We start from the raw sequence: 13,524 nt of genomic DNA, 5'->3' as shown, positions 1-13,524 counted from the left end.
AGTTTCAATAAACTCTGGCATTTGAAGCACGCAAGTCTTAAAGCTGTCAAGTTGCAAGACCCTTGCACCCCTAACCCTTTAGGAAAAAAAAAACCAGGGTCTTCAAACCTGACAGCTTGAAGACTTGTGGACTTCAACTTCCAGAATTCTGAGAATTGAAGTCCACCAAGGGCATCAATCATATTAGCCCAGGGATCTGCAAAATTGGCTCTTAAGACTGGTGGACTTCAACTCCCAGAATTCTGAGAATTGAAGTCCACCAGTCTTAAAACAGCCAACTTTGCAGACCTCTGTGTTAGCCCAAAGCCTGGCGCTGGGCGGGCCTTGCTCCCCCATTGGTGGAGCCCCAAGAAGCGAGGAGGGAGAAAAAGAGACGGAGGCCAAGGAGCTTCTCCCCCCCCCCCCGCAAAAATCTTATCATGGAGCCGGCGGGCAGTAGCAAATTAGCTGATCACGCGGCATGCGCGGAAAGCGAGGTTTGACCGGGTGGGGCAGTAACTCCAGGGCTAATTCCCCATGAGAACTGTTGCCTCTGAAGCGATATTTTCCTCCAATATTTTGAAACTTTAAGCGCCCCTTTCCCTTTTTTCTTTTCAACCCACAATGATTAGGGAGGATCCTGAAGTCGGGCGGGGCTGAGAAGCGAGGAGGCAGAAAAAGAAACGGAGGCCAAGGAGCTTCCCCCCGCCCCCTCCCAGCAAAAATCTAGCCGGGGAGCCGGGCGGGCAGTAGCAAATTAGCCCGATCACGCCGCGTGGGCAGTAGCAAATTAACCAATCACGCGGCGTGATCGGCTAATTTGCTACTGCCCGCCCGGCTCCCCGGTTAGATTTTTGCTGGGAGGAAGCTCCTTAGCCTCCGTTTCTTTTTCTGCCTCCTCGCTTCTCAGCCCCGCCCAACTTCAGGATCCTCCCTAATCATTGTGGGTCGAAAAGAAAAAAGGGAAAGGGACGCTTGTTTTGAAGTGCCCGAGAGGAGGGAGGGGAGCGGGCGCCCGGCACACAGAAGAGCCGCATTAAAGTGTGTAAAGAGCCGCATGTGGCTCACGAGCCGCAGCTTGCCGACCACTGGGCTAGAGTATGATTGACTCCTTCTAAATATTAATTTGAATCCTTGTCTTCTTAGTCTTAACTATCACTATAGAAGATTCATATCCTCACGTTTTATTTGACAGGGGCTTGGTTATTTGTTTATTTATACAGTTATTTATTTTGACTGTTACTAAACCAGTTTTATTATGCATTTTCAATCTGTTGCAATCATTATGAATTAGCAATCAAGTTGTGGATTCTCCAGTAGGTCAGATCAAAGGATTCTTTGTGAATATATTGAATATCATTTCTTTTCTTTCAATGTTGGATTACTGTGTTTTATTTAAGTACACAAAAGACATATAGATAACAAGCTGTATGTAAATTTGACAATGGAATGTTGTAGAGCCTTATTAAAAAGCAAATATTTAACTCTTTTCTCTCTGGCTCAAAAATATCACCAGACTATCTTATCATCTTGTAATTAGAATTTAGTTTAGTTTAGTTTAGTTCAGGTTTCTTTGCTGATTTTTAATCCTTGATCAGGAAGAAATACCTGCCCTCTTTTGTGACTGGTAGAATCTTTGCAACATTTATATTCAATGGCTCATTCATGAGTCCATGACTGCTCTTTGTTTTTACCACATCTACTTGTTTCAGTGTTTCAAACATGCATCATTAGCTTCCAGGAAATTTTACGAGGCTCATTATTCCCCAGTCATTTTGAGCAGGAAGAAAAGACAGTAAATAAAATAGCGTAAATTAAACTTAAGAAAGAATGGAACTGAATGGTTTAGCCCAGTGGTATCCAAACTTGGGAACTTTAAGACTTGTGGATTTCAACTCCCAGAATTCCTAAACCAACCAATTCTGGGAGTTGAAGTCCACTAGTCTTTTTTTAAAAAACAATTTTTATTTGTTTTTGAACAAGGACAAACAAACATAAAAAAAAACAACCCCATCTTCCATTACAAATTGTAGAAAGTGTGTCAGTTGGTTACAGTATTTCCATGCATCTCTTCCATAGTCACCACCTGCTTTTCATATCAAATTGCATATTTTAAATTCACCTATATTCATGTATATCACAATTATTATATCTCAACCTTAATTTGACTATAATTGTTTTTACGTCCTTTTATATATAATATTCAAAATCTAGAAAAGGATTATATAACATTCCATTAAATCATCCTAAAATCATCCAATCACAATACATCTTTATAACATATTCTAGATAAAGCTTTTAAACCTCCTCTCATAATCTCCATATATTGTTTATATAAAATTTCATATTATCTGACTACTATATCTATATGTATTGTTATCATTATTAATCATTATTTAACTATAGCTATTGTCGCTTCATTTTATACATACTACTAGTAAACTAAATTTAGCTTAATTTTTATTATACATTTTCATTGCATCAACCTGTATCCCTCCAGCAATAGTACGGTCTTATATCTCTTGCCATTTGTAGCATTAATGTTCTAATTACTTTCTTAATAAATCTTGTATAAACCTCCCCTGGCAATATGCTGTTCCTTTCATATCTCACAAAATCTTGAAACCCAACATCTGCTCTTTCCATCAGCTTATCTTTGGTTATCGCTAGTGCTTCTATCAAGTTTTCTCTCCTTATCTCCGTCAATTTTTCTCTCTTTTCTTCTTCTGTGCTTTGAAGTCTGGGGTAGAGTTCCAATCCATCCATCTCCCCTTTCCATATTCCACTCTTGCCATTACCAACCACACTTACTTTGTTATCAGTATCTACAGTTTTCTTATCTCTTTGCTCATTTTTTCTTCCATCTTTTGAACTCTGTCCTCCATTTACTTCATTTGGTAAACATCCTCAGTTTCTCCATCAGATGTTTCTGATTTATATTCCATATTCTCCAATCTATTTTCAATTCTCTCTGTCACAACTAATAGATTTTGAATTTCAAACATAATCATTTGCAATGTTACAGTTTCTTTTTCCCGCTGGGCCATTTTTTCAATTTTGTAGATACTGCCACAAGGCTACTTTAATAAACTTCAAACAGGTTCATTTATTATCTTTCAAGTCAAAATGTTGTCTTCCCTCCAAAGCTAGTGATAGAACTTCCAAAAGGCACCTGTATAAACAACTTGTGCTCTTCCTACTATCACTGTCAGTAAATAAGCTGAAAGAACCTTGAATCCCAAGTGATCAAAGACAAAAGAAGAAAAAATAATGTATCCAGCCTCCAGCCTCCAAGTGGCAGTGTAACTGCTTTTCCTCCTTTATTTATTTATTTCTTAGATTTTTTAGACCGTCCTGTTGTTACAACCCTCTTTTTAATCCTTCTTATTTTCTTCTTTATATTCCAAGCTTAAGAAAGAAAGAAAAACCTTAAATGGAGATCAAAAACAATCCAATCAATCAAATCAAGCATTATAAAAAAGGAGAATTTTAATCCATAGGTATAAGCAAAAGTGAAAAAAGAAGAAACAATTAATCCATTCAGTTTAAAAAATAGGGAGCCCCTGCAAAAGTTCCATCCGTGAAAAACAAAAAGAGAAACTGGATAACACACTAAGTTCAATGCAGATCAATCTCGCCGCCTACAGTCTTTTGCCTTCAACCTTAACTTAATTTAAATTTTTTTCTTGGGTAGTCTCTTCCCCTAATAATAAAATTTCCTCACCAATTCGACACACTTTCTCTTTCCGCTTTCTTCCCGTTCCAGAGCTGTCCCAACTTCAGCAGCTTCATTAGCTGTGTTTCTGTCGCTAGAAAAAAAAAGCTATTCCTGGATCTTTCAGGGACTTTGCGGTGTCCCTGAGATCAGCAGGAGGTTCCCTTCTCAATCACCGTCTCTGCGGGACAGTTTAGGTCCAAATGGACCATCCAGCGGCAAAAATTTGACTGCGATCTTGGAGCACCAAGATCGCATATCGTGCCGTCGCAACGTCAACTCTCTTCTTCCAAGGCCACTAGTGTTAAATTCCCAAGTTTGGACACCCCTGGTTTAGCCCAAAAGCACCTGACAATTGTTACAAAACAGTGATGGTCAGCTATGACAGTTCTGCCATTGTCAGCTGCGTGTCATCTTTGGCAGACATCACTTTTAACTAAGCATTAATTGTATGAAGACTGAGAGAATCATTTTAAAAAAGCAATTATTAAGATGTGGGAGCAGCAGTTAGGTGCTGTTTATCCTGTTAAATCTGTGTCTTTTTCCACTTAGCAGAATAGCATCTTGACATTCTTTTTTTCCCAGTTAATAAATGGATTCACTCAAATTCTTTTGAATGGTAGCTTATGCAATGTCAGCAATAGACCTCTTGGACAGCATTTCACAACTTGGAGCATAGCCAACATATTGCAGCACAGCTATGATCTGTTAACAGGATGCTGGAAATGCTGTTGTTGTATGCCCTGCTAGCTGCCCCTCTCTGAATGGGTCAGGTTGCCCCCTGCTTGGGCCTTTAATATATCTATTAACGGGAGAAATCAAGGTAAAGGCAGATTGTTCCTCTTGCTTCTTATTTCTTTTCTATTAATTAAAGGATGATAAACAAAAAATGGACAATAGTACACCAGCACTGAGGTTGTTCAAAGACATAATGTGTCTCTGCTACACTGAGGACTTAAGTTCTCAATGATACAAGCTGTCAGGCCTGGAAGCCATCTTGGGCATTGGAGCTTCAGACCTGCCACATTTAAGTCTGTGGGAAACTGGGAGGTGGGATTGTATGGAGCTGGGGAGATATATAGTCATAATAACATTCCTTCTCAGAGAGTCAAGAACATTCTGCCCTGTACCTGGAGGGCTGTGACTAGGAAGCATCTCTAGTTGGGACGGTGCTTTGATTGGGCCATGTGATGGACATGTGGGTGCTGGGTAGGTGCTTGGACTTTCTTTTGGGTGGGGAAAACCTGAAAGCTTTCAGATTATGGTTTTCCCAGATGTGCCAATATGACATCTCTAATAAAATGGAACTTTGAGGAACTTCAAGCCTCACAGTCTTCTTTCATTGGGGGTGTTACTTGGAACCCTGACACAGTTTCTGCTCAGGTCTAATACATCAATATGAGACACAACTTTGCCAGGTGCAAATACAGGACAAGTTATCTGCATTGTACTAAAGTTTTCCAAAGAGGTATTGCCACTTATGATACCTAAATCTTGGGAGATTAACTACTTTATATAACAGCTCCACTAAATGGCAATTATTTTTATTACCAGAATGAGCAGCTGTGACAGAAAATCAAAGTCCATGACTCCGGGTGTTTTAAGCTGTTATCTGTGTACCTGCTTATTTAGAAATAGTCTTAATGAGAAGTCCTTTTTGGTCGTCTGTGTGCTTTTGCAAATATTCCATTTATACATTTGAGAGGCTATAAATAAAAGAAAAATAAAGGAAGAAGATGAGGATTAAAATTCAGAGCCTTTCATTAAAATATCCAGGATGGAACAATTCAAATATAATAAATATATTCATATGGATGGCATTAATGATAAAAGCATTGCATGCAAACAGTCCCTCATTAAATTGCTTACATTTTGAGGTTGGGAACTCGCCTGCTAAAGGCTTGGAAAACTTTTAATCAATTTTACTAATTTTGGGTTAGGTAGACCATTGGCTAAGAGCAGTTTCTCCTAGAGAAAGTATTGAAAGTAGAGGTATTTCTAGAGGTAATATGTCATTTCTAACAGTTGTCATTGACTTGATGGCACATTATCACCACCAAAATTTGACCAATTACTTCATGCAGTAAATTCTAGATAAATACAACCATTTATGTTATCTTTTTCTCAGCTTTTGTCTTCTATTTATTTTTTGTTAGCCAAGACAACCAAAATTTTCAGGGACCTGGTCTGGAAAATCTGAAAATCACACTTTAAAAGAGGTAGAAAGCAAGCATACGTAATTCCAGTTAATTTTAAGTGTTACTCATCACCCTGATAAAGTAGTCATGACAGTGATGTCAGTATTAAGTGTGGAATTACTCTCAAAATGAGTTTATCATGTCATAAATTGCCGGGAGCAGAAACAGAACAGAACAGGGCTTTCCTGGAAACTAAGCAAGTCGTGAGCGGTTACTATAGCTGCAGTATTTCAAGGAACATACGGCATTTTAAGAATCATTTGGGGCATTCCCATTATGTTCCATTAGCACCAATAGTGGCTACTTTTGTGAGCATAACCTCTTTTCAACCAGTCTGCCTTTTTATTAATGTGCCTGGCTTACGGTGGTGCTACTTTCTCAACCAAAATTAGAAATCAATGCCCAGATAAAGGCATAGAAGATGGAGACAAGCAAACCATCTCAACAACTTCAGCATTATTGCTTGGTTCTCTGTTTATCAGTTCTGTTTCCATCCATTTTTTTCATAGAATGTACAACTTCCTTAATTGCATTTTTGCCAGCTTTCCCATAGCCCCCCATGGAAAAAAGCAGTTTTGAGCATAGAAAGGTTCATATAAATTGAACCAGATTCAAAATAGAGCAATAGAAGAAAAATAATCATGTGAATATATACTTAAAATGGTATGTAAGACAATAAAAAAAAATGTTTTGGGAAAAAAAAAGAATAGAGCAGTAAGAATATTCAGGGCCCTGGAAAGTGTACAACTTATGAAAAGGGGTTGCAAAATTGAGAATGCTTAGCCTTAAGGAAGAAAGACTGAGGAAAAACTTTTCAGATACTTGAAATAAAGCCATACACCCCCCCCCCCCCCCAAAAAAAAAGTCAAGGCCTGGTTGAACGTCTGTGGAGATTCTCGGTCATCCAGGTCATGGCTGTCCCCAAAGGTGCTTTTTTCAGGAGGCAACTGGATTTCCTAGTTTTTTTTAATTGAAGAAATTTAGCTTCTCATCCAAGAAGCTTCTTCAGCTCTAACTGGATGGTAGGAATGGAAGGATTTATATTCCTTGCAGACAGCTGGTCATTTGCATTCCTGCAAGGAATATAAATCTGACTAGCTGTCTGCAAGAAATATAAATCCTTCCATTTCCCACCATCCAGTCAGAACTGAAGAAGCTTCTTGGATGAGAAGTGAAATTTCTTCAACAACAAAAAACAACAAGAAAGTCCAGTTGCCTCCTGAAAAAAGCACCTTTGGAACAACCTGGTAGTTGAATGTTTATGAAATTCTTAACAATAAGAAGAGTTTAATAGAGATGTGAAGAGAAATGGTCGTTTTTCCTTCACTGGATGTTTTTAAGAGGGTGGTAGACAATTACCTGTATACTTTAATTTGGATTCTTATAATTAGCAGTGGGTTGTACTTTAGTGCTGTTTTTCAGCTATGCTTCTATGACTTCTAAAAGGACGAACTGTTTCCTTTGGAACAACAGTAATGTCATATCCAGTCTGTTCTCAGTAGTCTATCTACTGTGCTTTATTTACATATGTCACAAAGTGCTCTCCAAAGAGCATTCTCTAAGGAGTCATAACTTGATCATTGCTGCTCTGGGTAGGTTTTATATAGAATCATTTTGCTTCATTTAACATTATGAGAATGGTGTGTATTGTGCTGTTTGAAATACTTTACAAAATAACAATGGTATTCAATTCCATAAATAAAAAGATAAATGGAATATTTGGGAGATGCTTAATACCTTTCTTTTTAAGAATTTTGACTGTAATAATAAAATCTAATACAAACTAAACTTTAAAAATAAAAGAATAGGAAGAAAAAAGAGAGATATAAGAACACAATAAAAAAAGTAAATAAGTAAGTAAATAAAGAATATACTAAGAAATAACTTCTGACCTTCATCACAAGTATAAACAAATTTAATGACTCTTCACTCCCTCTAAGGTTATAAACATTTATTACTTCATCCCATATACATTTCTTATCTATAAACAAAACCATGAAACATTTTTTTCAGTCCTGGTGTCAGCAGAAAGTCCATAAAGGATTGGCAGAAATAACAACATATCTTGTTTTAACATTAATCAAATAAACCAGAGATACCCTACCCCCCCAGTCTGCAGCCCACTATTGGGGCTTGAGCCATTTGGAACCGGACCGCAGAAACAGTGGGCAAGAGGGGAACCATCCCCCCTCTCCCCCACCAGTCTGCAAATCTGAAAACTCTAAAATAAATTGTCTTTATAGTCCTCTTTATCACTTCCAACAGTCTCAGTCTTTAGCTCATTCAAATGTTATGGGATTTGATTTCATTTCTTCTTTGTTCCTTTGCACAAAGTTCTTCAAGGCTTTAACAAGTTTCTTTCATAGGACAAAATTATTGAAATCACTATTTTGGTTTGTTATTTGCAGTTTCCTTTTAAATTTAAAACCTCAGCCAGTTTCTTTTGTAGATCCAGTGAAACATCTTTTTTCTAACTCATTCTTTTGACCCATGAATTATAAACCCACTTTGATATTTCTATATTGTCAGATAAAAAATTGTTCTACGTCAGTCATTTATTCCCTAACATCTTTTGGACATAGTCTATCCATGGAAGCAGATATCATTATTGACGTTATTGATGTTGTAACTACTATTTTCTTATTCTATTCTTTAAAAATCTCCTTCATTATTTTCATTATTACAGTGTTTTGCAATATTTTACAGGCTGGAGTTCTTTCCTCTTCCTTAAAGCCTTCGTCCCCTCTAGTGTTCATGTCATGAAATTGCTTATCTTTGTTGTATCTTGTAAAAACCAAAACAGAATCTATTTTTCAACAGAAGCTGTTCTTTATAATTACAGGTAGTCCTTGACTAACAATAGTTCATTTAGTGACTGCACAAAGGTACAATGGTACTGAAAAAAGGGATGTATAACCATTTTTCAATCTTACAACCATTGTGTCATCTCCATGGTCATGGGATCAAAATTTGTATTCTTGGCATAAGAATCTGTTTATAACTTTCTAACAACAGAATCTTATTTAGTTTTTTGCTGTTTATTCTGGATTCTTTAAATTCTTAAGGTTATGATTCAAAGTTTATTTCCTTTAGCATTAAAGCCAGATTTACTCAGTGTTTCAAACTTGTTGAAGGAATAAGTTAAGAGATATTTAATGATCAATTTCTGCAAGTGATAAGAAAGTGAGGTTAGTGAACCTTTAATAGCCTCTATGGTTGCAAGCAAGATGGTTAATGTCTCCCAGGACTGATACCTGTGGATACCTGTGGAAAATTACTGCCCTGCAGGGACCATCTGCCAGGATACGTGGGCATGAGGACAATCTCCCATTCTCACCTTACCTAGAGAGGTTCTACTTACTGGTTCCTTGGTCTTTGCTGTGTTTGTTGCATCTGTTTTCACAGAACCATCTTCAGTGCACTTTGGAAGTTTCCTGGATGCTTAATAACTTTGTAAAATAGAGGCAAGATACTTTTGGCTCTCCAATTATTTTAAATAACTGTTCCCATAATATGTGACTATCAGTGGTGGGATTCAAAAAATTTTACTACTGGTTTCTATGGTCTTGGCTTGGTGGGCATGACTTGATGGGCGTGGCAGGGGAAGGATACTGTAAAATCTCCATTCCCACCCCACTCCAGGGGAAGGTTACTGCAAAATTCCCATTCCCTCCCGATCAACTGGGACTCAGGAGGCAGAGAATAGATGGGGTAGGGCCAGTCAGAGGTGGTATTTACCAGTTCTCCAAACTACTCAAAATTTCCGCTACCAGTTCTCCAGAACTGGTCAGAACCTGCTGAATTATCTCTGAAGTAGGCTAATTAGAATTAATCCAATATATCTATAGTAGCACTCTATTGCTTACCCTGCTGTAAAGCAATTCTATAGTACTCAAACTGCAAAGCAGAAAATGAGTGTCAAATTCGATAAGTAAAAGTTTCCTTGAGCCATCCTATACAGCAGAAATCCCCACTTTTTGGGTTCTGTGGACTGGCAGCAAAGGTTTCAGCAGTTTCGACAGCAGGAGCAAAGGGTTTTGCACACACAACCTAAACCCCACGCATGAGCAAATGAAGCTTTGCACACTCATCCATCAAGGGGCCACAGCTAGGAGTTGGGAACCCCTGCTGTACAGTGATACAATTCCTATTTTAGAATGCATGTGATGGGAAATAACTTATCAAATTCAGTTTGGGCATCTAATGAGTTTAGATGCTGGCTTTTAAATTACAGCTATAAAGAATTTTTTTAACCTTTTTATTATTTAATTCAGAAGTCTTCAAACTTGGCAACTTTAAGACTTGTGGACTTTCAACTCACAGAAGTAGAGCTGGCTGGAGAACTGGGAGTTGAAATCCACAAGTCTTAAAATTGCCAGGTTTGCTTGATTTAATTGAAATTATTTATGAGTGTTACTATCCTATTTCATTATACTGAATCAAAACCACATGGTTTTGACTTGCCTCACTCTGTCTGGATGAAATTGAACAGAATTAGGTATGATACTGGAAGAAGTGCCTCTGCCATGTATATGTGGAGGTGGAAAGATTTCCCTTGATGCAATTTGGTGCTGATATGCAAACAATTAAACATACTGTGAAAGATTGTCTGCGACAGGCATTCTCTGGTTTCCCAGAAGGTCTGCTCAAAGCAATGTCAGAGGCGATCACCTGGATAGCTAAATTGGACCTCCAGTTATGAGGCCACTGCCAGACCTCCGTAGAAGTTTTGTATATGATTATGTAGATTGTGTGTATATGTTTACTTCTCTTCTGTCATATTCTCATGTGCTAAATAATAAATATGATTATACGTATTTAATACTTTATTTGGCCAAGTTCCATTAAACACACAAGAAATTTGTCTATATTGGTATAAAGGGCTAATCTAAGTTTTGTTTCTGAAACTAATGATTTAGGTAAGCATTAAAATCTGAGCTTTTTTCCTTTTCTTTGTTTTAGATGATCAGCCACTCAGATTTCCACAAAAGATTTTGAAGAAATTACCGACTGATCAACAGATTAACAAACTTGCTCAGAGACTTGGACCTGAATGGGAGTGCATTGTATTGTCTCTTGGCTTGAGCCAAAACGATATCTACTGTTGTAAAGTCAACCACCCATACAATATCAGATCACAGATTGTAAGCGCCTTCATTTTATGGAGACAACGCTTCGGGAATAAAGCTACTATAGAGAGTCTGTGCACTGGTTTGAAATTTGGAGAAGTAGATTCTTCAGTAATCCAGCAGCTGTTTCAATGAGCTTCTAAACTCATCTCAACTGGATTCAATCAAAGGCACATCCAATATTATGTCTCCACAGGGCTCAGAAATTATGGAAAGTCTACATCTTGGCACGACTTTAGCAACCATCCAGTATCTCACACACATCTCACACGCATTGCCTATCAATTGGCCTTAACATGGGAACGTTGATTGCTGCAGCAACTACCGTATATACTTGAGTATAAGCCGAATTTTTCAGCCCACTTTTTGGGCTGAAAAATCCACTTCGGCTTATACTCCAGTGAACAAAAAAAAAAAAATGTGGCTCTTTAAACATTTTAATGCGGCTCTTCTGTGTGCCGGGCGCCCGCTTCCCTCCTCCTCTCGGGCTTCGGAGGGAAGCTTCTGCATAACCCCGGCGAGTGACAAGTCTCCCAGGCTGTAATTTGCCGAGCTGTACGCGCGCGCCTGTTTTCCACGGCGTGGAGCAGCGGCGAGATTCTGGGCGGCGAGCGATGATTCTGGGGGCCATCAGTGGGGGGGGGGCAGGGTCCCCCCTCGTGTTCCTCATCTTCCCGGATGGCCCCTGGAATCATCGCTCGCCGCGCAGAATCTCGCCGCTGCTCCACGCCGTGGAAAACAGGCGCGTGTGCACAGCTCAGCAAATTAAAGCCTGGGAGACTTGTTGTCACTCGCTTTTGCAGAAGCTTCCCTCCGAAGCGTTCCGAGGGAGGGCTGTAAACTTCCCTCCGAAGTCTTGGGATGTTCTGAGGAGCCCCCCAAGGCAAAACGCCGCTGCCAGGTAGTTAAAAGTACGTCTCTGATTCGTCTCTGTCAGTCTCTCTCTGATTCCCTCTCTCTCTCCCTGTCTCTGTTCCTCTGTCTGTCTGTCTCACTCACACACACACACACACACACACTTTTAGCAATTTTATTGTTATCTACCTGTATTTTTATTTTTGAAATTTACCGTGAGCTGCTGCATTTCCCAGCCTCGGCTTATACTCGAGTCAATAACTTTTTCCAGTTTTTTGGGGTAAAATTAGGGGTCTCGGCTTATACTCGAGTCGGCTTGTACTCAAGTATATACGGTATATTGCCCTCATGATCACTGTTGGTAATCTTTTCCTCTATGGCAGTGATGGCTAACCTTTTTTGTTGTTGTGTGCCAAAAGTGCGCACATGCATGCATGACAGCATGTGTGTGCGCATCCATAATACAAAGCATGTGACACCCACCCCCGCACCCCATTTTGGGCTTGGAAAGCCTTCTGCACCAACCTGGAAGCCAAAATGGGGTGTGGGGCTGCTGTGTGAAACCACAAAGTGCAATGCGAGCCTCTCCATGCATGTGCATCCCCCACATGTGCCCCATCCCTTTGCACATGCACGGCAGAGACCCAAAGACCAGCTGGCCAACGGGAGGTGTGCACGCATGCATGGTGGAGCTGGGTTGGACAGACAGTTGGCGTGCACGCAGAGAGGGCTCTGTGTGCCCCCTGTGACATGCATGTCATAGGTTCGCCATCACAGCTTTATGGAGTCTCTAAATGCCATGCCTTCATATGGCAAAGCCACTTTTAAGATGAGAAACTGTGGAGGATACTGCGTATTGCATGGGATCCTGTAATGTGGATGAGAAATTAGTGTTGACAACCATACCAATGCTATGCAAGCCTTCTGCATTTCCAAGGTACTCTCCTCTTGGCCTTAACTACCTTTATTAATAGCAATAAGTTGATCCAATAGCAAATCATAAGGGATGGGCTGTCATCCCTGAATAGCTACCAGGGATAACAGTCTCACTATTAGAGATGCAAGGAAACAGAACAGGTACTTGGAGTTACTATTTTGTGTTATACACCCAGCAAGTTGGTGACACTGCTTTTTTATGTAAATGTCTAGGAATGTTATAATGTCCTGTCTATTTTTAAAGCATGCATATTGTTTATTATTGCAACCATAAAAAAGAACAGTCCAAAGAATATACATTTTGTTATATGATTTCTGACTACTTATTGTGTAAGTTACTTAAGTCATAGATTGGATCTGATCTTATTTCTTGATGATGCGAACTGGAGTGGCCCTGCTCTGTATTCTATACTTTGTATATAAAGATTAATAACACTGATATATGCATTTGCCTGCAGTTTCATTTTAGACAAAGAGGTGTCTGTTTCCTGAAGTTAACGGAACTAAGCATGCCTATCTTTGCATGGGATGTCACTAGTCTGCAGAAAGTTCTGTGTCAAAAAACCCAAATATTTCTAGTTTAAAAGCAAATATTGGTGAAGAGCATAGTTTTTCCAACCTGACTATTTGTGTCATGTTTTTCTGGATATGTTCATTTGTGATTCAATAATATTGCCAAGTTATTTTCTACTTATTGGATTGAACTTTGTAG

At 39.1% G+C, this 13,524-nt stretch overlaps 1 protein-coding gene across 1 annotated transcript in view; it reads left to right on the top strand.

Moving 5' to 3' along the window:
* The window catches only part of CRADD (CARD and death domain containing adaptor protein), a 31,470-nt gene extending 19,917 nt beyond the window's left edge, over positions 1-11,553 (top strand). Inside the window, exon 3 of the mRNA XM_081957709.1 lies at positions 10,855-11,553. Coding sequence (XP_081813835.1) covers positions 10,855-11,156 — 302 coding nt within the window. The 3' untranslated portion in view covers positions 11,157-11,553. The remainder of the gene's footprint in view (positions 1-10,854) is intronic.
* Positions 11,554-13,524: the final 1,971 nt, after the last annotated feature.

The sequence above is a fragment of the Natrix helvetica genome, assembly GCF_964273705.1.
Source record: "Natrix helvetica genome assembly, chromosome: 6".
Lineage (NCBI taxonomy): Eukaryota > Metazoa > Chordata > Lepidosauria > Squamata > Natricidae > Natrix > Natrix helvetica.
The sequence above is the reverse complement of the archived record's forward strand: the minus strand, read 5'-3'. Positions and strand labels throughout refer to the sequence as shown.